The 26,221-nt window shown below is 32.6% G+C and overlaps 1 protein-coding gene across 2 annotated transcripts in view; it reads right to left on the minus strand.

Annotated features, from left to right (window-relative positions):
- The window catches only part of LOC118185418 (sorting nexin-29-like), a 145,611-nt gene that overhangs the window by 110,411 nt on the left and 8,979 nt on the right, over window positions 1-26,221 (minus strand). For both annotated transcript variants that reach the window (XM_085817724.1, XM_085817725.1), the window contains exon 2: window positions 25,908-25,969. In XM_085817724.1, coding sequence (XP_085673850.1) covers window positions 25,908-25,969 — 62 coding nt within the window. The remainder of the gene's footprint in view (window positions 1-25,907; window positions 25,970-26,221) is intronic.

The raw sequence follows: 26,221 nt of genomic DNA on the forward strand, positions 1-26,221 counted from the left end.
CAGACCGCACATCCCCTGTTATGGGTTAATATTCCAATGAAAGAAACTTTTTTTTGATTAATTTAAATCTAAAAATTAGAAAAGCTTTTTCAAATTAATTTGTGTCATAGATACAACATGCAACATTAAAAAAGTATTAAAAATGCTCTTTTTATCCCAATTTCCTTGCAAAACTAATTTTACATGAGAAATTACTAAAATAATTTTAAAACAAAACTGCTTTATATTGGTAAAAATAAAATTTTAAATATACATAAAGTATGTAGATTTCACTTCAGTGTTTGGCATATTTAGTGCTCTCAGTTTAAACTAAGTTATTTCTAAATTGATTACATGTGATTTCCAACTGCTCAGCGGTATTGGTATTTACTTCCTCTATTTAATGGCAGCCAGTTTAAGTGACTTTGAACTAGGCTGCAAAATATACACACTTTAAAGAAATCATTTGAAATTAAACTGATACTTGGGTATTAGTTAGCATTCTCCAATATACCATCAATAATAACATCCATGCATCTCCTTTTCTGAAAGCTTTGTGGCAACCCGAGAAACTGTTCCAGAATTTTCTGGAGAGATGTGATTCTTCTTTCTTTCATTTTTTTCTAGTTTATTATTTTTACTGGCTGAAATGTTCTTACTTCAGTACCAACTTCAGACCAACCACAGCAAAGGCATATCTGCATTGCATCACATTTAGAACCCTTTTTCTGGAAACCATCAATCATTATTGAGGATGGTTTAATTAAATCTCTCTACCATGTTGTCTGATTGGAGATGGAAAGGTGTCATTTTCCTTTTGCCAATACCAAGTAACTTGAAGAGTTCTTTCATTGCAGTTGAGATGAAATTCCTTTCTTGATCGGAATGTAATTGAAAACGCATTTCAAACCTGGAAATCTCATTCTGTGTCATTACCTCCGCTACCGTTACAGCCTTTTGATCAAGGATAGGATATGCTTCAGGTCACTTTAAAGTAAGCAAAGAGAATGAGGCTGTATTTGTTGTCATCGGCAGTTCGTAACAGAAGTTTTAGAATGTGAAAGGCGAAAATTTCAAAAGGCACTCCTACACTGCAGCTTCCCTTGGCCGATTCTTCGGTCCTTTCTGACCCACACAAGCAGTACATGATTGGCACCACTTTTGCATATCAGCACCTCCTGTTGGGCTGTTATGCAGTTCCTTAAGGATGTATGGGATCATGGAACTATTAGCTGCTCTCAAAATGCCTTTCATCTGATTCAAACTTTTGGTACAATAAACTGTTTCAAATATGAAATAAGTCTCAGAGAGCCCAATATTACTTATATTGCCTTAGGATTACAGATCAAAATATCTGGCCAGGTAGGTTTCCTATTTGAAGATTCTGTGAAATCAATTATGGATTTAATGTTGTAATCTTCCCAGTAGTCTTTCCGTACTTCTTTGTTACTCCATTGCATCTGGGGCACATGATGCTGAATTCGTAACTTAATGTACAACCGGATTCAGCAACTCATATTTCACTTTGACCTTGGAATAATATCAGCCAAAAAACATGAAAGCAGTACCTTTAGTGCGGGTAGTAATCATCACCCAAATCTATGATTTTCTGCACCATTTTTGGTAGTTTTTCAAAGCCAGAAACTAGCCGCGAGTCCAAACCCCAATTAACCTCATTTCAGATGCCCTGTGCAGAATGGAAGATAGCACCAGCAAGATGCAGCTAGCTGAAGGTAAGAATTGGAGGCTCCCTTCAGCCCACCTGGCCATGAGTGTCCCCATAGCTCAAAAGAAGGGGCCCCGTATCTCTACAAATGAGGGCAGCCAGTAACCCAGCCACCCCCAAACAACAAACGAAAATACTAAATCAAAAATAAATAAGCACACCTAACACAAAATTACAGACTAACAAACAAACAAAAAAAATCCATAGACACAAATTCACAACATAGAACATCACAGATATCCAAAACTCATACAAATACAAAATTCAATTTTAACAAAAGATTCCTACTAATGCCCTATTTTCATTGATAAACTTCATTAGAGCAATAGAATATGATTTAAAAACATTAAAATTAATGACATTTACATTAAAATCAGTAATGTTAAAAATCTGTCTAATAGGGGCTGTTAAACTACAATCAACCACGAAATGCCTAGCATCACCATCAACCTGACAACTATTACATAATTTATTTTCCTGCAGATTAAATCGGTTGAAATAGAACGGAAACCTACCATGTCCAGTTAAAAAATGGTTAACATCAATATTATTCATACATTTCACTTTATTTGTGATTTTAATTACCGTAATTTCGCACGTATAGTCCGCACCATCGTATAGTCCGCAGACACGATTTTATATAAAAAAAAAATTTAAAAATTGTCAGATAGTCCGCGGACTATACGTCCGAAACTACGTTTTTTTAATACGGCAATATTCCCATGCTTTTTAAACACATCCTTTTGTTTGCGCAAATTTCTCACAGCTTTCTTGTCCACTTCAAAATAACGGAGTAAAATCCTAGTATACGGTGCAGCCTTGGCGCGACTATCGCCAACACCAAAAATATCGCCTAAAATTATCGCCACTAAAATTATCGCCAACACCAATAATGATCCAAAGAACGTCTATATATATACTATACACGCATAGTATATATACTATATACATAGTATATACTATGTTTAACTATATATTTTCTTTGAATGACCCGTTAACTACTCATCGTATATGTCCCGTTTTTACTGCTCATCAAAGTCGCCAAAAGTAGTCAAATCCCGTGTGCACCGGATACTAGGATTAAACCAATAACAGCCCGCTTCTCTATTTCCATCTTTTTCAGTTTTCTCAACTACCTCTCAGCAGTAAATCTCCGGCGATGTTTCATCAACGTTAGCGAAGATGAAAGACAAAATACGAAAACAAAATACTGTGCAACATGCTATCCTCGTGGTAAGTGGTAATGAAATGTGACCTTCGACCCCACTCACTCGGTGTTGCCAAACCACGCTATAAGTAAACGAATCACGCTTTTTTTTTTTTTTTTTTTTTGGTACTCCAGGTACTTGCTACTATGGCTCCTAAAAACCGAGTTGACGCATCAACTACTTTCCCCCTCCCGGCAGTAGTGCTAAAGCAGTGCGAAGGATACTTGGAATCTCACGCTTTTTTTATATTTGATCATCGGCAGTTCACGACAGCGTGTTTTTTAAATTTCAACAATTTTAACCGTGAACAACCAGCGTATTATCCGCACTGGTGGATAGTCCGCAGCTTCAAAAATTCGCATTTTAAACACATATAGTCCGCGGACTATACGCGCGAAATTACGGTAGTTCCATAAATCCTTTGTTTTTAGGTGAAGAGAACCACTGTATTTTCCATTTGTTAACGTAAAATTTTTTCATTCTTCGAACTGCAATTCTCTGCGAAACTGTTACTTCAATATCCATTGCGCTGACATTTGAGACTGCCTGCTTGGCCAGGCTGTCGGCCCTCTCATTACCAATAAAGCCTACATGGGCTTTAACCCAATGTAGCTTAATATTTAAATATGAACTCAAAGTTTCTAAATGACTCCTAATTTTGACAATTAATGGATTGAAATTGCCTGGGCAGGAGAGCGCATGGAGAAGTGACACGCAGTCAGTGTAAATATTTACAGACGTGGGTATAAACAAGGTATTTTTAATCCATAATACGGCTTGTTTGAACGCTTCACTTTCTGCCTGGAAAACTGAATTATATATGTTCAACTTAAACATTCTATAATCCATCTCAGTTCCATAGTAAAAAACAGCAAAGGCAGCTCCTATGCTCCCTCCGACTCCAGAACCATCTGCATAAATATCAAACACATCAACAGTTGGATTACATTTATCAAAAACAAAACCAAATCTATTGGAAGGATGTATTAAATGAATATTGAATTTTTCAAGAACATTCTTTGTAATTAAATAATCTTCATACATTTTCAATTCCATTCGTCCAGTTCTAAATAAAAATTTCTCATAATAAAATTCGTATAAAATTGAGAGAGGAGGCAGCCCAACCAACACAAAGACGGCCTCGGTAGGCACCGTTCTAACACATCGTGTTAAAGCTAAACCCCAAGCTCTCCGAGTACTGTCTAACTTCATCTGTAATCTAACCAGTTCCTCTGCCCTGGATCCCCAGGCTCCAATTCCATACATGATGACTGGAAGCACTACATTTAAGTAAATCTTCTTCAGAATGGAGGATTTCAAGGCTAAAATCTCAGCTGAAAAGGTTCTTCTATAATTTAAAAAAATCAGACCAGTTCATCTTTGTACCAACTTAATGTTCTTTAAAATTTAATTTGTTATCAATCATAACACCAAGATATTTCATATTATCTACAGATTTGATTCCTCCTCTGGGAAAAAACAATGCAAGTTTTTTCAATATTAAATTGCAATTTTTCTTTCTTTTGCCAATCACTTAGTATTAGAGCTGTTTCATCAAATAATTTTTCAAATAATTTTTTTTAAAGAGAATCGTGTTTCATAAGAATCATAATATCATCAGCATAGGCAATTAATTCCACATTTTGAGGAAACTTTTGCTTCAGCAAGGTTATCCACAATAATGTTCCAGAGCAAGGGAGCACTGCAAGAGCCCTGAGGGCATCCTTTATAAATATTCATTACTCTTTACTCTTATCCTTAAAACAATTAAAAACAATTTTCCTATTACTAAAATAACTTTTAAATAAATAAAGCAAGTTTCTAGGTATTTTTAAATCAATTAAATCATGCAACAAGGAAGACCAATCAACAGAATCAAATGCAGCCGAAATGTCTAGAGAAATCAAAGCTACGTGTTGTTCATCCCTATAACGTCTGACATATCCAACAACCCGGTAAAGTGCATCCTCCGTACTTCTTCCAAAGGTAAATCCATATTCAAACTCGCTAAGTGGACATTTATTAACCACAAAGTGTAAAATTCTATTAGTTACCAATTTGTCTAGCACCTTACCCAAAATATTCAAAAGTGTAATGGGTCTTTGCTTTCCATTAGGCTTAGGGAACAAAATAATTTGACCAATTTTCCAACAATCTGGAATAAGAGTAAACTTAAGACAGGCATTATATAGGCCAACAAAAAAATATGAGTAACAGAAAAATAATCTTTTAATCAACACAGAATGTATGCGATCCGGACCTGCAGCAGCCATATTCCTCAAACCCAATATAATACTCTTAACACCATCATATTTTGAATGATGAGTCCTTTTCACTACATTTCAAAACATCATCTTCTAAAATATGTATATCTCCTGGTTCACCCAAATCAAGCACCTCTTTAACATACACAGTATTAATATCTTGCTCATCGCCCATATCATCAGGTCTCTTCACATTCAGCTTTAAATTTCGCTTTCCAAATGCCGTCTTATAAAAACTGTCGTAATAAACAACGCTTCTTAAAAAATAATTCTCTTTACATACTCTCTTGGTCTTCCTAATCAAATGTTTATAAATAGCCAATTCTCTTTTGTACTTTATCTTACGTAAAATTCTAGTATTATCATCTAGTCCAATCACCTGTGAGCTTCTCCTATACACACGGATACGTCTTTTAAACTTTTTCAATTCGGGCATCCACCATGAGATTACATTTCGAGTCTTCCTCTGTATCAGCAGATCGCAATCTATTCTCGCCTGAAGCAACATTTCAAAATCGTTTACTACACCAATCAATTGTTCACTGTCATTTACAACACTAATTCTCTCTCCAAGCCTCATCATATCTACTTTAATTTTTTTACACAGATTGTTGACTCTTAGAATATTTCTCAATACCAAGGCCTCTCTTCCATACAGAAGACAAGAATCTGTCATTTCGAAGACAATGTAGCAATGATCGCTCTGTGAACCATCGGTATTGATTTCAAGTTTGCATTTGTTACTATCCAGATTGTTGGATCATATGGCTAAATCTGTCCAACCTTGTCCGACAGGAGAATTAAAGGTTGCAATAGAATTAAAGTCATTAAACAAAATTAAATTATTAGATACAATAAAATCAAACACCAACATTCCTCTTGCACCAATCAATTTGATGATTTGATGATTGAAGTTAGCCAAAGGTATGAATAAAGGTAGAAGTCCGAAGGAGTAATGTCAGGGCTATATGGTGCGTGTGGCAAAAAGTACCCATTCGAGTCGGTACAAAGTCCAGTCGGTGAATGCAAACACATGCGGTCTTGCATGGAACGTAACCTTTTTGCACTGGAACTCAAGTTTGATGTTTTCCCTTGATAGCAGCATCCACAAAATATACCTTACTGTCGAGGGTTTACCCTTTTTTCAGAACTGCACATTGCGACAATGTCAACAGGTTAACTGGATGCAGAACAACCCCCTTTTCAGCCGTGTTGTTGAAGTAAATATACTTCTCACCACAAGTGACGATCCAGACCAGAGTTTTGTCTTGCACTGATATTTGAGCAGATTAGTGCAGGCTCGAACACATCTGTCTTTATCTGCTTGAGTTAGCTCAAGCGGCACCCAGCGATAAAATTTGTACGTAAAGTTTATGCGATGCATAGTAGGACTAATGGACATGGCACTAATGTCTAATTCCTTAGCAAGCTCTGGAGTTGCTGCATACTAATCTTCTTCCACAAGTTCTTGCAGGCAGGCCACATCAACATTGGTAAGCCAGCCAGAGTGCTCTGCTTTTTGAATATCATAATCCTTGTTTTGAACTTACGGTACCAAAACTTCTCAGTGTCATACGATACAACATTAGTACCTAAAGCTGTATACATGATTTGCACCCCATCACTAGATGCGAATATGACATCTATTCTCCAGCTAAAAGGGGTAGATACGCACCTCTCTTCTCAGTTCCAGCACCCGACCCATGAAGGAAGGAGGATAAAATTGCTCTGCCATAATTGTCTCTACTTCTTCTACTCCACTTTTACTGAAAAGTGGCCACTTCTGCATTGTTATCAATTTGTTTGCTACTTAATCACATCATGCCCGCGGAAATAAATCTTTGCCTAGAATATTTCCTCCCGAAAAAATTCAATATTTTACTTCACTATGATTAGTGCCATACGCCAATGAGCTTATTAATCTGTAAAATCTTTCCTATCTGCTTTTTGCTTTAGTGTTGTATTTATGTGTTATAAAAATTTAAAAATACCAAAAAAATTATAAAATTAAAAAATATAAAACAAGTTTAAAACCAAAAAAACTTCCAAAAAAATTAAAACTTGATTTTTCCTATCCCTAACAGGGTTCGTAGCCACATTTTAGTTAAAAAAATAAGCACTTTTCAAGCACGTTTTAAGAAAAAAAAAAAAAAAAATAAGCACCTGTCTATTTACATTATACACAACTGCATAACCTTAAAAGAAAAATTAGACTTGCAATCTAAAATATGAGCAATGCAATATTTATTAAGAGAATGAGCATTACCTCAACCATGGAAAACAATTAACCTTTTTTTTTTAAATTTTAAATGACATTTCAATTTACAGAATTAGTTTACAATGAGAGAAAAAAAAAACTATGCAGAACTAAACTATATTACAAGATTTAATGATGAAATTTCAGTTCAAAATATAGAAAATAAATAATAATAAGCCATATTAATTGTATTCGCTTAGCACCTAATAATAAATACAATTAATTTTCCACTCATATTAATATTTAAATAATTTAACTTAAATCAAAATTCTGAACATTTTCTAAATTTTCATTGCATAACAGTTTTCCCTTAACATATACAGTCAAAAGTCGTTAATTCGGACAGGCATAATCCGGACCTCAAAGCTAAAAACTTTCTGCGCATGCGCCGCGTTGACACATGCGCATAGGCATTTACGCGTGCGCAGAATACGTTTTCGCATGTGCGTTTTATGTATAACGAATGGTATAAGCTTAAATTATCTAATTAAATTATCTAATTATCTATTTCAGTTAATGTTGATGATTGCGTTGTTCCTTAATTTTCGAATTGGATCCGGCTTATTATTTTTTGCAGACTGTAAGAGCAATACTATAAAAGTAAACTTGAACTTTCGATTATGTCAAACAGAATTTCCGAATCTGGAGCCCACAAAGGATCGTACAAAACGAAAGTATGTTTCGATGTCCATCAAACAAAAAGTGGAATTGCTGCAAAAAATGGATAAAGACATGAAGAATGTGACAGAGAGGTTAGTGAAAACGAAAAAATTTCGATTGACAAGTTAGTCGGTATTCTCGGCACAGCAATTAACGGGACTTGAACAGCGGAACTTTGTAACTGAACAAAAAATTATGTCTGTTTATAAAGAGAAAGTATTATCACATAAAACGAAGCAACTTAAACAACTTACATTGAAAGAAATGTTTAATAAAGTAAACAAATAAATATTAAGTTTTATTTTTTTATTTTTTTATTTTTGTAAATTTTGATACCCTTTAGATCATAATTGTTCTATATTTCATAAATTACGGTTTCATATTTTTAATTTTATAATTTCTGCATGCCATCTTACGCGATTTAAACTGATGATCTATATTCCGGAAAAATCGATAATCCGGAATCGCCGAAGTCCCGACGAGTCCGGATTAACGACTTTTGACTGTATTCCAAGCAAAGTAATTTAAGTAAAAAAGAGGAACATTTTTGAAATCAGAAGACAGAAATTTGCTTCATGCAGTCATCTTTTAACAGTAAAAGCTTAACTAACCCGCATATTTGGAAATTGGCGAATATTCGGACAGTCGAGCGTAACTTGAAGGAGCGGAGGGGGGGGGATAGACTGTAGCCGCTCTTTAGATTTTTCCGCTAAATAAATGCTTTTGACATTTCAATATGTGCATCATATAAAAATAAACCAACGGAACTAAAAAATATTCTGCTTAGCAAGCACAGTAAAACTCTTTTAAGTGTTCATAAAACAAATCTCGGACTGAACATCAAAATTAATTATCTCTGCAAAATACCGCAAACGTTATTGCGCAATACGCGCGGCGTAATTCTTCTATACGTGATATTACGCAATCGGAATCAACAGCTGCCGGTATTCGGAGAATAAAGAACGAACTAAATAAAGGAAAAGAAAGAGACTTACTAATCTGGGGTGTTTTTGATTCTAATTTTGAACAGACTGCGTTAGATTTCCCGAATAAAATCAATCATTCTTCGCTTGGGTTGGGAAGACCGCAAAACTTTTAGTCCTATTCAATCCAGATTGGACAGTGACAAAAAAAAAAAAAAAAGGTCCGCTGCTTCAATATTAGAGATTTTGCGGAGAAAGGGGAGAACCTCCCAACCTCCGTACTGTATAATGTATTGGTATTGGCAAAAAAAAAAAAAAAAATCTGAAATGTTTCAGATTTTAAATTACGTCCAAAGGGACGTTTTTTTAACGTTTTGAGTGTTACCTTTATTTATTAAATATCATGTTTTTTGCACTTAAACTATAAAATTCAGTTCAAGAGCAATATCGCAAAATAATGTTAAATTAAGCATATCTTTAGAATTTCCGATATACACAGTCTCGCGAGCTGGAGATAAAAGTATTTTTTTTCTATATAACGTTGCCATTTCTCGCTTTTAAAGCATTGAGTTTGTAAATCAAAAATAAAAAAAAAAGTTTTACAAAACATAAAATCTATAATAAAACAAATTCCAAATTTGGGATTTCAGATGCCCATATTCGCAGTAGGATTTCGTCATTCAAAATTCGATGGCTCTATGTACCATTGTTTTATCACAATGCGAGAAATAGACAATCATTTATGCAGATTTTTCATTATTTAATTTCTTCAAATATAATGCAGGACTCTAACATTTTGTGGCAACAGTTTGAAAAGTGAACCGACGTTTATGAGTCCGACGCAAAATCGCAAAACGAAAACAATAGTCCTTCAGGGACAAAGCCCCTTTGGACTAAAAATTATTCTGACTATTCGATTACTTTCCTTTTATTTAAGCCATTCCGAATATTATTCCTTAGAAAGCTAATCTGTATAAAAATACACCCATTTTTGGAAGTTCATCTACACTTCAGCAGCTACTGCAACTATATTATTATAAATATTCATACATATGCTCATAATATAAGCATAACGATCATAATAAACACGAATATGAACTCACCATGCGGAACGAGAATGCAAATTTTAAAAATTTTGATAGAAATTCAAACGTGTGTAGTATTTGGGTGGGAGGAAAAGAATACCGAATGTACCGGAATTTTCTGCGGTTTTCGCAATTCTTTGACCAATAGAACGACGTGCACCTGTCTGTACTCTCGCGCGCACAATAGGTTACGTTAATGCAGAGAAAGGGGGAAAAGCTATTTCCGGGAGTATGATTCACCATTTGACGTTCCATATAAGGAAGAAAAGTTGTTTATTTAGTTTGGGCTTTGGTATGGGGGGGGGAATGCACGTTCATTAAAAAAACACTAAAAGCAAGAAATAAGCACTAAAAACAAAAAATAAGGGCTTTAGAGAAACCCTGCCTAAACTTTCTCGAGCTAATGTGGCTCCCTCTAGTGTGCATCATGATAATTATTTATGCATTTTTCCTATTTCTGCTCACTATTTAAGATATTTTTCTGATGTGGAGGTACATGGTTTTGAACCATAGGTACTCCGTAATTTATAATCATTGGCAATGGCACATGATTTGGTGACATTCTGTAGCTGACTTTTTTGCAATTGAGCTAGCTGGAAATAAATGATGTTCTTATTTGGTAGTGTGATAGTTCCAGTTCAGATACCTTAACGATATTTTTTTACAAATTTCACAACAGTGTTCTTTTTCTTTCAAATGCCAAAAATCATTTGACAAAATATGATTAAACATGGCAACATGAACTGTTTGCGCAAACGATATTTGCAATGGCAGGAAACTTTCGTTAAAATCCGTCAAGTCAAGATGTGGTAATATGACTCTGAAAATATAGATCATGAGCATTATGACCAGGTTTAGGCGGTCAAGACGGCCTACCTCGAAAGCGTTACCGATGCTTCTAGGCTGTCACTGGAAAAGTGTTTGAAAGCGTTACTGACGGCTCTAGGCGGTCAGTGGTGAAGACCTCGAAAGCGTTATGACCGTCTTAAAGCGGCCGTGCAGATGTCTCAGCTCCCCCCTTATTTCTGGAACCCTGGAGATCTCTAAATGACAACTCTCAGTAGGAGTTTAAGAGGGTTGCTCTCCTTCGTTTTAGACCTCTACGTTTTATCGCCAAGAAAGTGTTTAGACGTACGACAAACTGACGCGAACATTCTTCACTAAATAAATAAGCAGCATGTAAAAATTTTCCAATACTATCTTTAAATAGATAACATTTTCATAAAATATCCTTTAGATTTCAAACTAAATGCTCAGAAATATGCAAAATGCTTGTGAATTCAATTAAAAAATAGCATTTCAAAATATTTACTTTATTTAAATAAATTACTTATGATTATGTAGATGCATAAAACCAGCAAGTTAAAAACTTTCGATTAATTCGCGCGAACCGAATAGCAGTGCATTCGGTTAACCTGAATTACATTGAATTGAATATACATGCAATTCAATAAAGAATAACATTACTTAAGCAATAAGTCAGATAAAAATTAGAAAATCAATAGTCTATTTTAATAAGTTATAATAAGCGTATTCTTGATAGGGGTTTATAAAACACAAACTAATTTAATACAGACAAAAAACGTTAATCCGGACTCGTCGGGACTTCGGCGATTCCGGATTATAGATCATCAGTTTAAATCTGGTAAGATGGCATGCAGAAATTATAAAATTAAAAATATGAAACCGTAATTTATGAAATAAAGAACAATTATGATCTAAAGGGTATCAAAATTTACAAAAAAAAAAAAAAAAAAAAAAAAAAAAAAAAAAAAAAAAAAAAGCTTAATATTTATTTGTTTTACTTTATTAAACATTTCTTTCAATGTAAGTTGTTTAAATTGCTTCGTTTTTTATGTGATAATACATTCTCTTTAATTCTATAAACAGACATAATTTCTTGTTCAGTTACAAAGTTCAGCTGTTCAAGTCCTATAATTGCTGTGTCTACCGACTAATTTATCAATTGAAATTTTTTCGTTTTCAATAACCTCTGTTACTTTCTTCGCTATCGGAAGCGAATTATAATGACGAGGAATTTGATTTAAATCATATCAAAGACATACATCGAGATGAAATACTACATTTAGTAAGGAATTATAAGCCAAATAAAATAAAAACATCTGTCCTGAAGATAATGATAGTGCTGACAGATCAACTTCCAATTCATGGCACGCCGCGCGGCGTTAAAGATAAACAAAGTTTAGATAAACAAATGTTAAAGTTTGCGTTACAAATAAACAAAGGATATGCCTTTAACCATTTTTTTGCAGAAATTCCACTTTTTGTTTAATGAACTTCAAAATATACTTTCGCTTTGTAGTTCCTTTACATATTAATAAATATATATCAGAAATTCTATTTGACATAATTGAAAGTTCAAGCTTACTTTTATAAAATTGCTCTAACAGTTTGCAAAAAATAATAAGCCGGATTCAATTCGAAGATTAAGGAACAACGCAATCTGCAACATTAACTGAAACAGATAATTAGATAATTTTAGCTTAGCTTATGCCGTCCGTTATACATTAAACGTGCACTTGTAAACGTATTTTGCGCACACGCAACAAGCATATTCGCAGCCGTAAAGGTCTTACGCGCATGCGTTACGCAGAAAGTTTGTAGCTTTGAGGTCCGGATTATAGATCATTCCGGATTATGGGTGTCCGAATTAACGACTTTTGACTGTAGTAAATATAATAATAGCAAATTAATTATTCTTTTTGGAACAATACTCGTCGCTTATACTGGTTTGCTGAAGTTTTGTTCTAATGCATTTTAAATCATCCAATGCTTTTAATGTACATTGATATGAATGTGATTTTTATTAGAAAAAATTTCACTAAGTTTGATTTTCTTGTGTGCTCATGCTTTACATAATATATATTACTTTGCTCAATGCAATGTAACTACAAGCAGCAACGAAGAGTTGAGTTAAAATTTCCAAATTTTGTTACATAAATTATTAAAATACTATACAGCGTGACATCCGAGTTTCCGAAATGTAACCCGCAACTTTTCTAGGAGTTACAAATTTGAATTAAAAAATAGCAGTAGTTAAATAATAAAAATGAAATACTAATAAGAAAAAAAGCACAAAAGTTTTTTTTATGTTTGTTTAGTTTATTTTATCGTTTTTGGATATATATTGTTGGCGAATGGTGAAGTTGTCGTTGGCAAATGACACATAATAAAGATAATAAAGAAAAATGATCTGTATTATTTATTATTTAAAATGCATATAAATTTCCTCTAAAATAGAATCAGTCTTAGATTGAATGTTGTCTAACAGTTGCAATGATATTTTAACTTGATTAACATATCAAATATAGTTTCCTTTTCGATAACTTCGTCAGCAATCTGAAGAACCTTTTCAACTCATTAGATAATTTGGAATAAAACTTGGATTAGTCCAATTTAAAAAATATTTAGAATTACCGAAATAATAAAAGGTTAATTTCTTTATCAAAGTACAGCATTCTTTAGTCAGCTAGAACTGATCATAAAATCTGAGCCTTATGCCCAAGATTCATAGGTCTAAGCAGTGAAAAAAGCTTGTCCTTCTAGAGAAAATCGTCACATATTATGGAAAAGATTTTGCAAGACATCATTATTTTAGACAAAACACGACTTTTTTAATTTAATCTCTTGTATTAGAGATCAAGTATTTTACCATAACTTTGTTTTCACACATGCAGAAGATCGAAGTATTTTTAACTTCCATAGCTTAAATTAAAAAAATACACATAGCAACTTCAACCATGAACATTTGACTTAAGAGAAATTTTTTTTTGACATGCTATGCAAAGGAATGACTAAATATTGATTGATTTTAAATTTATGTTAAATGACCGTGATTAAAAAAGAATAGCTGTAGATTTGTAAAAAACCTGTATATGTAACCGTCTGTATTTCTAAAGGAAAGCTTAAAATGGTTCACAATAACGGATGACTTTGATCATTCAGTAAAGTCATCGTAGGTACATTCAGTTTGCGGTTTTGAAAAACAGCAGCAGTTCAGATTTGTCCCCTAAGAATAATTACACCCCTGGGGGACTGCTTTACTTACAGAAAAACAAGTTTTTAAACATACACATACAAAAGACGTACCTTTTCTCACAACATAAATGGCAGATGTGATAATTTGAACACATGCTTTCAATCAGTTGCTTCCTCCTAACAAAGGTTCCTAGCAAAGTCTTGTACTGTTTTAAATATGCTGAGTTCGAACATTGTGAATGCTTCCATTCATTATTTTTAATTTGAAACAATATTAAGTTGAAATTACTGGTTAAAATGGCTTAAAATAAATTTATACATTATACGAAAGTTTGTAAAAATGAAAACTGGAGTCACTTCCGTTCACATAATTTCTGACTAACTCTTCCAAAATATTTGAAAGCTTACTTTACAACATACTAGAAAAGTCTACATTTTGGGAAATTCATTTGCTGTTTTTAGTTATTAGTTTTAATTGGGGTTGTTATGTAAGAAGGCATTTAATCGTTGTTGCTGTGTTACAGTGCTTATTTTATTGTATAAGTACTTGTAAGGCAGCAATAACGCAAATATTGCTTTATTTGTTAATATTATAATGCATAGAGGAACTTAAAAAAAGAACAAAAATAATTTTTCCTTTATAATATGTCCTTAAAGGGTTTCCAATGAAAGCATAGATAACTAAGTAGTAACATTAATAACATTGTATCAATTAATTTACTAGCTGAATATGATCAAATTTCAAATTCGGAATCTGTCTTTTTACTGAGTACTTTTCTTAGAAAGAAAAATATCTTCAAAAAATCTATGCTGTTAATACATTTTTGGATAACTTCCTGAGAGGAATCCATTGATAATAATAATATATAGAATCCATTAGGTGCTTAAAGCCATGAAACAGGTAAACTTAACAACGCACTCGGCAGGCTCACAGTCATGGCCGGTTCGGTTTTTTAAATACAGAAAAGCTATGAAGACACCAATCATGGAGTCAGCCCGTTCGCCTGAGATCGAACTTAAACCAGGCCGAACTGCCAGTATTCAAATTCAGAGTTTTAAACAAGTTTTAAAACCTTTTTCGGCATATTGATGAGGCCTTGAACACAATCATGAATCTTCAAACTTATTCAACTGGACGTGCTGTTAATTCCATATATTCTCCTCTCTTAAAGACTGAAATTCAAATCGTAGATCTTTCAGTTTACTAATTGGACCTGCTACTACTTTCACCACCAGAGAACGCAAGGCAAAAAAGGGTAAGTCTTTATAAATGTACCAGCACGACAGCATTATATGATTTGTGTGGACATCTTAACTTCGAAAATTATATGGAATGTATTTCTAAATGGATATTATGTTTGATTAATTTTTAACTTGTTGATTCTAAACAGATCATCACCTTTTCAATGCAAAAAAATTTCGTATTATATCTAGATGCTATATAAATCATTTTATCTACATACACTAATTTATGAAATTTAACTTTTGCATTAGTCCTACAGCAAGAAATTTCAAAATAGAAAGTGTTCTTCAACTGCAAAGCAGTTGTATGAATATAATAAGTTTCAGAAACTGCATTTACTATGATTTAAGGCTTTAAAAAAATCTTAATATTTATAACAAAGATTTCAGGAGGTGTCTTGGCATTGAAATAATGGAATACTAATCCTGAATTCTTAAAAAGTCCTCCAACGAAGGCATCCCTACTTTTAGGCAGATAGCCCTAGAATGCTTTACATTAGTCAAATTAGCCAAAGCATACTGTTGCTGTAAAGAAATATTGTATTTTTCTTACATAATTTCGATTGCAAACGTTATATTTGTTACTACGGAAAGATTTTGTTTTTGTGCTAAATTCTGAATGCTTGAATTTTTATAATACACAGAAACAGAGATAAAAAAAACTAAAAAAATATTCATAATTTACTAGGATATATAAACAATATAATCATTGTTAAATAGATTTTTAATAAGAATATTTTGAAAAAAATTAATGATTAATGTATACTTTACGTCGTACTTCCTAAAAAGCTTGTTTGTTTTAATTGAAAACGATGAAACATTCTTGAATCATCTGACTAAGAAGTGGAATGCTTTCGTGGAAGATTCTGAAAGGAAACTTGGCTCATAATTGTATTTCACAGAGAAATCCTAAAAAGTTCCTATGTAGCCAGGCTGTACGCCATGATTTGCATCCGTATCGAAGGACCAGATTTTGTGGTCTTATCCATGATGGCCATCAGAAAACCCAGTTTCGTAGAAAACTACAAGAATCGAGTCATTAAAGAATTTGCTATTACATTGCATCGGCTAAATAATTTGCATGTCACATAGATTTAAAAATTTAACATAGCATGCAAAGTCACATTTTCCTAAATAGATATGGGCTAGCCAATGTTCGAGCAGTAATATCATTGAACACTGGTAGTTCGACCCAGACTCAAGTTCTGGCAAACAGGTTGACTGCATGGACGCTTCGATGATTTTCCTTCTGTGGTTCAATACCAGCCAATTTCCCTTGGGAAGTTCTCCACGAAGACATACTTACATTAGTAAGATAACACTTTCTTACTTTGCCGTAATCAAATAAACTAAACTAACCTAAAACTGTCATATGTTTTGCCGCCTTTTTAAAGGAAGTTTCACATTCAACATCCCTTACAGTAATGAAATAATTTTACTTGTTCGCATATGCCATATTCACATATTTTACCCGTTCAAATATTCAAGAGGATAATTATAATTCTATTTTGGCTGATCATAGAATAGACAGAAACGAATAATAGAATATATGGAAATAGATGATAGAAATGGATCTTTACGTAGATCATGTGCAGTTGTTATATTGTGTTTTAACTGACTGCTTATAAATACATTTAGATAACATAACTTCAAATTTATATATTAAGAATATCAAATTTATGTATAGAAATATTGCTTTAGATGAACTATAGAATGAATATTACAAAAAGCATTTTTCATAAAGACAATTTAAGACGAAAATTATTGTGTGATATTCATTTTAAAATAATACTTTCCTCCTTAGAGTTATAAGGTATTTTCTCTCTCCTTTCTGCATGCCTTTGTGGTGTAATGTAGTGCATTCAGCGTATATTCGAGAGGTCCAAGGTTCGAGTCCCAGCTAGGGCTTTGCTTATTTTTTATGTGTCTCCTCCACAAACAACCTACTGTTCTACAGTAGCGTCCGAACTTAAAAAAAAAAGGGGGGATGGATGATGATTCTTCACCACCAGGATTTGGCAGTTGGGTCTTCTAATCTCCAGTCGGCCTTTAAAAGGCAGAGTATATAAGGTATTTTCTAACATCTCACTGCATCCTTCATGGTGTAATGGAAGCACTCTCAGCGCGTATTCGAGAGGTCCAGGTTCAAATCCCGGCGAGGGCATTGCTCATTTTTCACGTCCTTAGCATAAAAAAAAAACCTAATCACTCTACAAATTATCTTTCTGAAAACAATATCTGGTTTCATATATAATATTTTACAAAAGGTATTTAAAGAAAATTTAATCACTTATTCTTTAAATTTTGCTTAAAAAAAAAGTGTATTTAATGTGTTTCTCTTCAAGATATGCTATTTAGATTACTTCTTATCTTTCCTGTAAAATATTTACAAACAAATAAAGCTCATATATTTGAGATCGTTTGATATTCAAACCATATATTTATTTATTTTGAAACATCTTTAAAAATCTGATGCGGACATCACATGACTTCCTTGTACACCAAATAAATTAAACACATTTTTTGCTAAACTTCATTTAAACCTATTTTGTTTGAAAATGAAATAGGCTCTTCCATTTCAAAATGCTTATTTGGAACTTCTGATTGCAATAAAAAGGGAGGTGCACAACTAGATGTTATAGCAATCGCATACAGAAACTTTCAAAATTTTACGGTTTACCGTTTTTGAGTTATGCAATATACATGAATACATACGTACGGACACACGTCGTGCTAAAACTAGTCATAAGTTCTAAATATAAAATTTCAGCATTTTGAAGTTATGCGACATACGTACGCGTAAGCGTCATGATGGAACGAATCAAAATGGAAATTTCCTTTGAAATATGAAAATCGAAATTTTTCGCGATTACAATACTTTACTTATTTCTCACAAGTCAAAATGATGTCATAAAAAAGTAACTGCTAATAAATTTATGATGCAATCTAAAGAATTATTTAAATCTAATACTTTAATCTGGAATAAACTTAAAATATTTAAAAATTAAATATAAACATAATATTAAAATAAGTTGCAAATAATTTGTATTCGAAAAATTAGAACATGAGGGCAAAAATTCTCACAAATTCCCTTTGTATATTAAAAAGTATTTTCTAAGAAAATAACTGTAAAGAATGCAAGATACATTTTTCACCATCATCGAAGTAATTCCTTAAGGCCCGTCCACATGAGGACGCTCCCGACGTAACTTTTTTGACGCCGGCGTAAATTCGCAGGACGCAGAAGATGTAAAACTGAGTACGCTCCTGTTCAGCTTTTTCGCTCGCGCCGACCGAGTTTTTATCACGTTTCATAATCAGAAAACCTTCTTGCTTACACGTTTCAATATGGCGTCAGAGCCACACAGAGATGAGTTTTTGCTTAGAAATATAACTGTATACCATGGAGGTAGGAAAGGGAGGAGGGGCCAACCTGCACTAAAAGTGAAGCACTGCTTTGAAACTTGGGTCACCAGATGGGGTGTTCTTTGTTTATATTCAGAAGCTCGCTTGACAAGATTCTGATAGTATTTCGACACACGACAGTTCCATATTAATCGAAAAAGGGACACTTTCGCATGAAAGAAACATTCATAGTGTGATGGATAATAGCAATTTGTATAGTTTAGTGACATTTACGCAAAAATCACATCTTGGTTATTTTTCAATAACTAACAACAGCGATTTTGATTATGAATTTGTTTTATAAAATTCTAAGCTGTTGCACTACAAAAATATAGATTTTAAGAAAAATGTTATGCTTAAAGAATGAAAAATACCTTACGGTACATTTAAAATTGTACAAGTCTTTCGATACCCTTGATAGAGTATTCGCTACTTTTATTTTATTTTGCAAATGTCAAAACGTTTTAAATAAAACAATTTTTTTTTCACATCCATATATTATTGCAACGTGTACCTTTTAAAATTAAGTAACGCATCCAAGGGCTATCTGCCTAAAGAGAGAGATGCCATCGTGGAGGAATTTTGAAGAAAAACTGACCTTTGAGTGGGTATTAAAAATAATACTTATAATTTTCATTCAAATTATATTCATATATATTTTTTATGTAAAACTTTCGGGTGTATGCTAAATTAATGTAAATTACTTTAAACGAAAAATATAGTGAATGCACAGAAAATAAAGATTTGCACATGCCGGAAATGAAAAATAGGAAATATGTATGGGTATTTATGCATGTGCTTGCAAAAAGCATGTATCTGCCTTTGACAAAATACTTAAATATTCATTAAATTATTTATAAATGTATTTGAAATGAAGAATTTATTCACTTATAAAGAACTGTGAAAGTACTTTGAAGAAATCTAATTATTAAATGTATCTAATTTATAATGATTATAAATGTTATCTAAATATATAATAACCTTAATATTGAATTGTAAACATAAATTGAAATCCTGTTGACAAATACCGTATATACTCGCGTATAAGTCGATACCACGTATAAGTCGACCCCCCACTTCGACATAAAAAATTCATAGAAAATAAGAAACCCGCGTATATGTCGAACCCCCACTTCCGAAATCGATCGAGAAACTTCGAAAAAAAATTTTTTTTAAGTACTACATTTATTCAAAATCATCTGAGGAAAAAAAAGTAAATATACGATAAAAAATACCTTGGTAAATAAACAAAATCAATGGCTCATCATCATACATATTTTCAGTCTCGAACTCTGTATTGTTACAATCACTACTAGAGCCTTTGTCGTCATTTTCACTTTCAAAAACAGCATCATCTTCCGTGTCGTCTAGTTCGTTGCTAATACAACATTTTTTAAATGATTTTATAATCATTTCAGAGGGTATTTCGTTCCAAGCATCTTTAACCCACTGAGAAATTAATGTAATATCGGCTTTTTAATGTTGCCTCCCTTTGTAAATGTTTGTCGACCGGAACTAATCTACTCTGCCCAATATTTTCTAGCATTTACTTTGAAGGGCTTATTGAGGCAGACATCTAGGGATTGAATGATGGATGTTAATCCTCCCGGAATTACGGACACAGTCGGTTTTAGGTGTTTTCTCACTTTTGTCACTTCTTCAGAAAAGTGTCCACGAAAAGAATCGTATACTAAAAGCGAAGGTTTTTTGAAAGCTGCTCCCGGTCTTTTATCCCACACATTTTTAAGCCAATCGACTGTTCCGTCAGCATCCATCCATCCCTTTTCATGGGTGCGAACCAGCATACCTGATGGAAACACAACGTTTTTCGGTAAAGTTTTTCTTTTAAAAATGATCAACGGACGATCTTTAAAAATGACTATCTGCATTTCTCTTTTCTTGGCATGTTGGCGAAACTTTTTTATTGCTCGATATTGATCGGGGGCCGAAAATTCTTTGGTTTAATCGAAACGTACTCTAGTTAAAGTATGAAACTCTGTGATTAGTTCGTCACATAATTTAAGTCATGAAATTACTTCAAGTAAGTGGCTTATTTGATAAGTCGTCCAATTTGAGCACGGGAAGAAAACAACTGCATTATATAAAGAAATTTTTGAACTTCCGATTCTTTTAATTTTTTATGGCCCCACGTGTAAGTTGACCCCACTCCCCACTTTGAAGTCTTTTTTTTTTTGTCCAAAATATCTCAGCTTATACGCGGGTATATACGGTATGTTATAAAACTATTTAAGCAAGAATTGTTCGTATTGGAAAGCAATCTGTTAAAAGGTATTGTAAAGCAAATGCTATGAGATGCACACTTAAGAACGTAATAAAGAGTTTTGGAATATGTATTGTTGAAATGAAAGGTAAAAAAAAAATCTGATAAGTATAATTAAAAGAATTATTTCCCTTACATTTTATAACTCAGTTACAAGTTTTAAATAATACTTAAAAAAAAAAAAAACTTATTTTATTCCCTTTCAGAAATGTTCAGAGAAAGTCAAGTACTATTTAAAGTATTTCGCTAATTCTTAATAATTCTCTAATTTAAAATGAACCGAATAGAGCATTAATTATAAATTGACTTACATTTTTCGATTTAAAAGATGCCTCAGAAGCCAAAAAATCATGTCATATTTAAGAAAGTATTTTAGGAAGAAGCTCTATAAATAGAAAAGAAATAATGCATAATTTTAATATTAATAATACAATAAACTTTGATCTTAATTTTTGTACCTTAACCAAATAAAATCGAATTACCTTAATTTTTTTTTTCTAATGTAATTAACGAAAACTAGTGAAAAGTATAGCATTTAATTCCGTTCAGAATGAAATGTTGTTTAAAAATATGTTGTTTTCACATACTTAGGACTCTGAAGTGTTGTAGAAAAAGAAAATATATACATTTATATGTATATTTATGACATAATTACAAAATATTTACATCCGAACGCATCAAATCCCATAGAACTCAATGGTAAATGACCCAATGTTTTGGTCACCACGTAGGGATCGCCGGTGCTTCAGAGCAGAGTACAGGAGAAACTTGTTTATGGCGACTCCATCTTACTTCCTTCCTCCATGCTGTATACAGCAATAAAATAATCAGCATTGTTCACGCCATTTTCAGATTTCTCAAACCGTACATATTAGTATACATTTAAAATTCTCATTATTATGTATACTTATAAAGCAATGATCTGACCAGTATATCTATATGCTTCACCTATTTATAACACCGTAAGTAATAGGAACCTAAATAAATTACAATTTCTATGAAATCAAAGTTTCTGCCTTACAAAATTCTCCTTAATTATTATAAATATTGGCTATATCATGTGTAATAAAAAGCTCTATAAATATCCCAATATTAAATACAGTCAAAAGTCGTTAATTCGGACACCCATAATCCGGAATGATCTATAATCCGGACCTCAAAGCTACAATCTTTCTGCGCATGCGTCGCGTTGACGCATGCGCGTAAAACTTTTAGCGCTGCGAATTTGCGTGTGCGCGTGCGCAAAATACGTTTACGAATGCGCGTTTAATGTATAACGGACGGGATAAGCTAAGCTAAAATAATTTGATTATCTATTTCAGTTAATGTTGCAGATTGCGTTGTTCCTTAATCTTCGAATTGAATCCGGATTATTATTTTTTGCAGACTGTTAGAGCAATTTTATAAAAGTAAGCTTGAACTTTCGATTATGTCAAATAGAATTTCCGATATATATTTACTAATATGTAAAGGATATACAAAGCGAAAGTATCTTTCGGAATCCATTAAACAAAAAATGGAATTGCTGCAAAAAATGGATAAAGGCATATTCTTTGTTTATATAAACTTTAACGTTTGTTTATCTAAACTTTGTTTATCTTAACGCCGCAGCGGCGTGCAATGAATTGACGTTTGTTTATCTAAACTTTGTTTATCTTTAACGCCGCAGCGGCGTGAAATGAATTGGAAGTTGATTTGTCAGCACTATCCTTATCTTAAGGGCAGATGTTTTTATTTTATTTGGCTTATAATTGATTACTCAATGTAGTATTTCATCTCGATGTACTCCGTCTTTGATATGATTTAAATCAAATGCCTCGTCATTATAATTCGCTTCCGACAGCGAAGAAAGTGACATAGGTTATTGAAAACGAAAAAATTTCGATTGACAAATTGGTCGGTATTCTCGACACAGCAATTATAGGACTTGAACAGCGGAACTTTGTAACTTAACAAGAAATTATGTCTGTTTAATAAAACTAAAGAGAAAGTATTATCACATAAAAAACGAAGCAACTGAAACAACTTACATTGAAAGAAATGTTTAATAAAGTAAACAAATAAATATTAAGCTTTTTTTTTGTAAATTTTGATATCCTTTAGATCATAATTGTTCTTTATTTCGTAAATTACGGTTTCATATTTTTACTTTTATAATTTCTGCATGCCATTTTACCAGATTTAAACTGATGATCTATAATCCGGAATCGCCGAAGTCCCGACGAGTCCGGATTAACGACTTTTGACTGTACACCAAAAACTGACTTCAGCAATATAATAACTTCTAAAATAAAGCAGTTGATTGTGAAAGAGTATTCAATAAAATACAATTAAGAAATTTTGAAGGAAAGTTACAACTTGTGTCGTACAACAATCATTTATTGAAGTTTAATTAAATTACCTTTGCAGCGACTTCTACTTGTTACATTATTTTTCACAAACACTGCTTTCACAGATAGCTGAGTGGTCAGCGCGCTGCTTTGGTAGCGGAGGTATGGAAAGGTGGCAAGTTCGAATCTCACCCGTAGACGGTATAATTTAGTTAGCTTTTCTCATTTTGAAACGTGTTTCTTATATTTAATCATGAATCATTATATTCTTATTTTACCTATTATTATTGTTTTCATTTCTTATTTTATTCATTATTATTATTGTTTTTAATTTAGTTTAAAAATGTGCAATGCAAATAGAAATCCTTATGTAAAAATATATCTGCATCTCTTTATCATATATCATCTATAAATTCTCTCTTTATTTTTACTTTATTGCATATTTTATCATGCACATAATTTCTCATAAACTGTCCAAAGTTTGAACCTCATTCTAAATTCAAAAATAAATAAAAAGAAAAACAAAAGACGAAGGGAGAGCGAGTTAAAAAAATATGAAGTTGGTTTTATTATATGGTGGATGGTGTATATAAAGAGAATTAAGTAATTTAATTCTCTTTATATACTGTATTCCAAACCAATTTTATAAATCCTAATTTTCATACGATATAGAATCTGCAAGTCTGTCAAACTGGTCGATACTCATCCTGAAGGAATTAAAAAACAAGTAATATACCCCCCCCCCAAAAAAAATTAAGTCAATTCCTACTTAGGTCCACAAAGAAAAGTTTAAAAATGCAAAAATAAATAAATAAAAATACAAACATAATTTTTTTAAATTAAAAATTTAAAAAAATTTAATATGTGAAAAAGCTGTATTAACATCAAGTGTCATTCACTGCAAGTTTAAAAAATTGTACTTGAACTTGAGTGGATGAATAAAAAGCATTTTATGTACTGAAAATTTGAACAAGATATAGGGAGAGTGTGAAATAGTAGGAATTTAATAATTCTAGATATTCCTTTCGCAAACAAGGCAGTAAAAAAAAAAAAAAAAAAAAAAATCTCTTTGAACAGGTCGCTCTAAATAAATCTTTCGGACCCATTCTTGCCATTTTTTGCGGTTTTGCCTCTGCTTAATAATTGCACATAATAGTAAAGTTTCAGCTATAAAAAAAATCATCTGATTCGGACAACTTGCCGCAAACATACAGAAGAACAGCGAAGTAATAAGATACAGCTCTGTTGACGCTATATTACAGCGTCACATGATTTTTTGCGCAAAATAATTCTATTGGTTAAACGCACTCTTCGCAAGCGTACTCGTTTGGACGCTTTTACACTGGTAACATAAAAGCGCGTTTGTCAGCTACGTTTCGAGCGTACTCGTGTGGATGGGCCTTTAAAGAAACTGGAAATTTAAAGCATTTTACCTAGTTTCTATTACTGATGCATATTTACTAACTTTTTTATTCAGCACATATCTTGATTAAGGTACAAGCAATATACAGCATATGTGTTAGTATGCAAACTATAACGTAGCCAAATAGGAGATAAAATAACATTTTAGCAACCAATCCTGTGAAGAAGATACCATACGGAGAAAAACTAATTTCACTCACTAAATTCAACGGAGGAGAGAATTAGCTTAATTATATCTACATGGCAAGGGGGGCCCGCTTTTAAAGTAGTTTGAGTCAAAATACTTGCCGTTTTTGCGACAGACCAGATGAGTACACACTATTATTTTTCATGCCGTTTCCTGAAAAAGCCGTAACGCTCGGGGGGTTAAATAATAAAGTACATGCTTTATTTCTTGATACAGACATAGGTAAAGCATGCTTGTTCTTGAATATTTATAGCACTTTTTTTTAATATTTTTAGCATATATTTGAAGAATGGAAAAGCATCAGGTGACAAGTTAGCAGGATGAACAAGCAGAGAAAAAGGTGTCAGCTATGCAATTCGGTTCACAATAAATTGGTTTTGGTTCAGCTTCATTTTTGTTGGTTAATTTAATTTTCAGTTTGCAGATTTTAATATTCGAATTGACTAAAGCAGATATGCAAGTACCTGCATATAATCTTGCCATGATGCAGTTTGGGAAGATTTCATTTAAAGAAATTACTATTTTTAGGATGGAAAGAAGAAATAACCAAATTAAATAGGAAACTTAAGAGGCTGTTGCAAAATAAAGTTAATTTTTACTGCAACTATTTTTTAAAATTTTACAAATACATGTGCGAGTGTTTAAATATGAAGGTTACTAAACTTCTTATATGCAACATACTTCGATATTTTAAGATTATATGACTAAACACTTATATAATATGATAAAAATGAATACAATTTACTATTTTTTAATTATACAAATAGTAAGTCCTAATGTCAATTACATTAAGAAATAAAAATGATTACCAGACATACTATTTGTCATAACATTTTGGTGCCTACCTGAAATGGTTTTGCTATTGGAAAAGTGTTGAGATGCCTTACAAAAGTTATATGTATCAATTAATGACAAAAACGTTCAGTTAATTATATGTACCTGCTTTACTGCATCCAAAAGTTTAGACAAAAGAGACTGGCGTTCTTGTACTCCATAGTCATCTGTAAAGTAAGAAATAAATTTATTAACAGAAAATGTACCTTTTAACACCAAAATCTGCTATTGTTTCTAAATGAAATGGGAAGGGAGGTAAAAGGTTTGGTTTATTTAATTATGGCGAAAGCTCTCAAGGGCTATCTGCCTAAAAGAAGGGCTGTCTTCTTGGAGGACTTTCTAAGGGAAACCGACTTGTATACACATTATACATGGGGAAAACCACAAAAGCATCTATGAAGCGAGCCCATTTGCTGCGA

The sequence above is a fragment of the Stegodyphus dumicola genome, chromosome 5, assembly GCF_044657685.1.
Source record: "Stegodyphus dumicola isolate Sdum_Otavi_A_Nest chromosome 5, ASM4465768v1".
NCBI lineage: Eukaryota > Metazoa > Arthropoda > Arachnida > Araneae > Eresidae > Stegodyphus > Stegodyphus dumicola.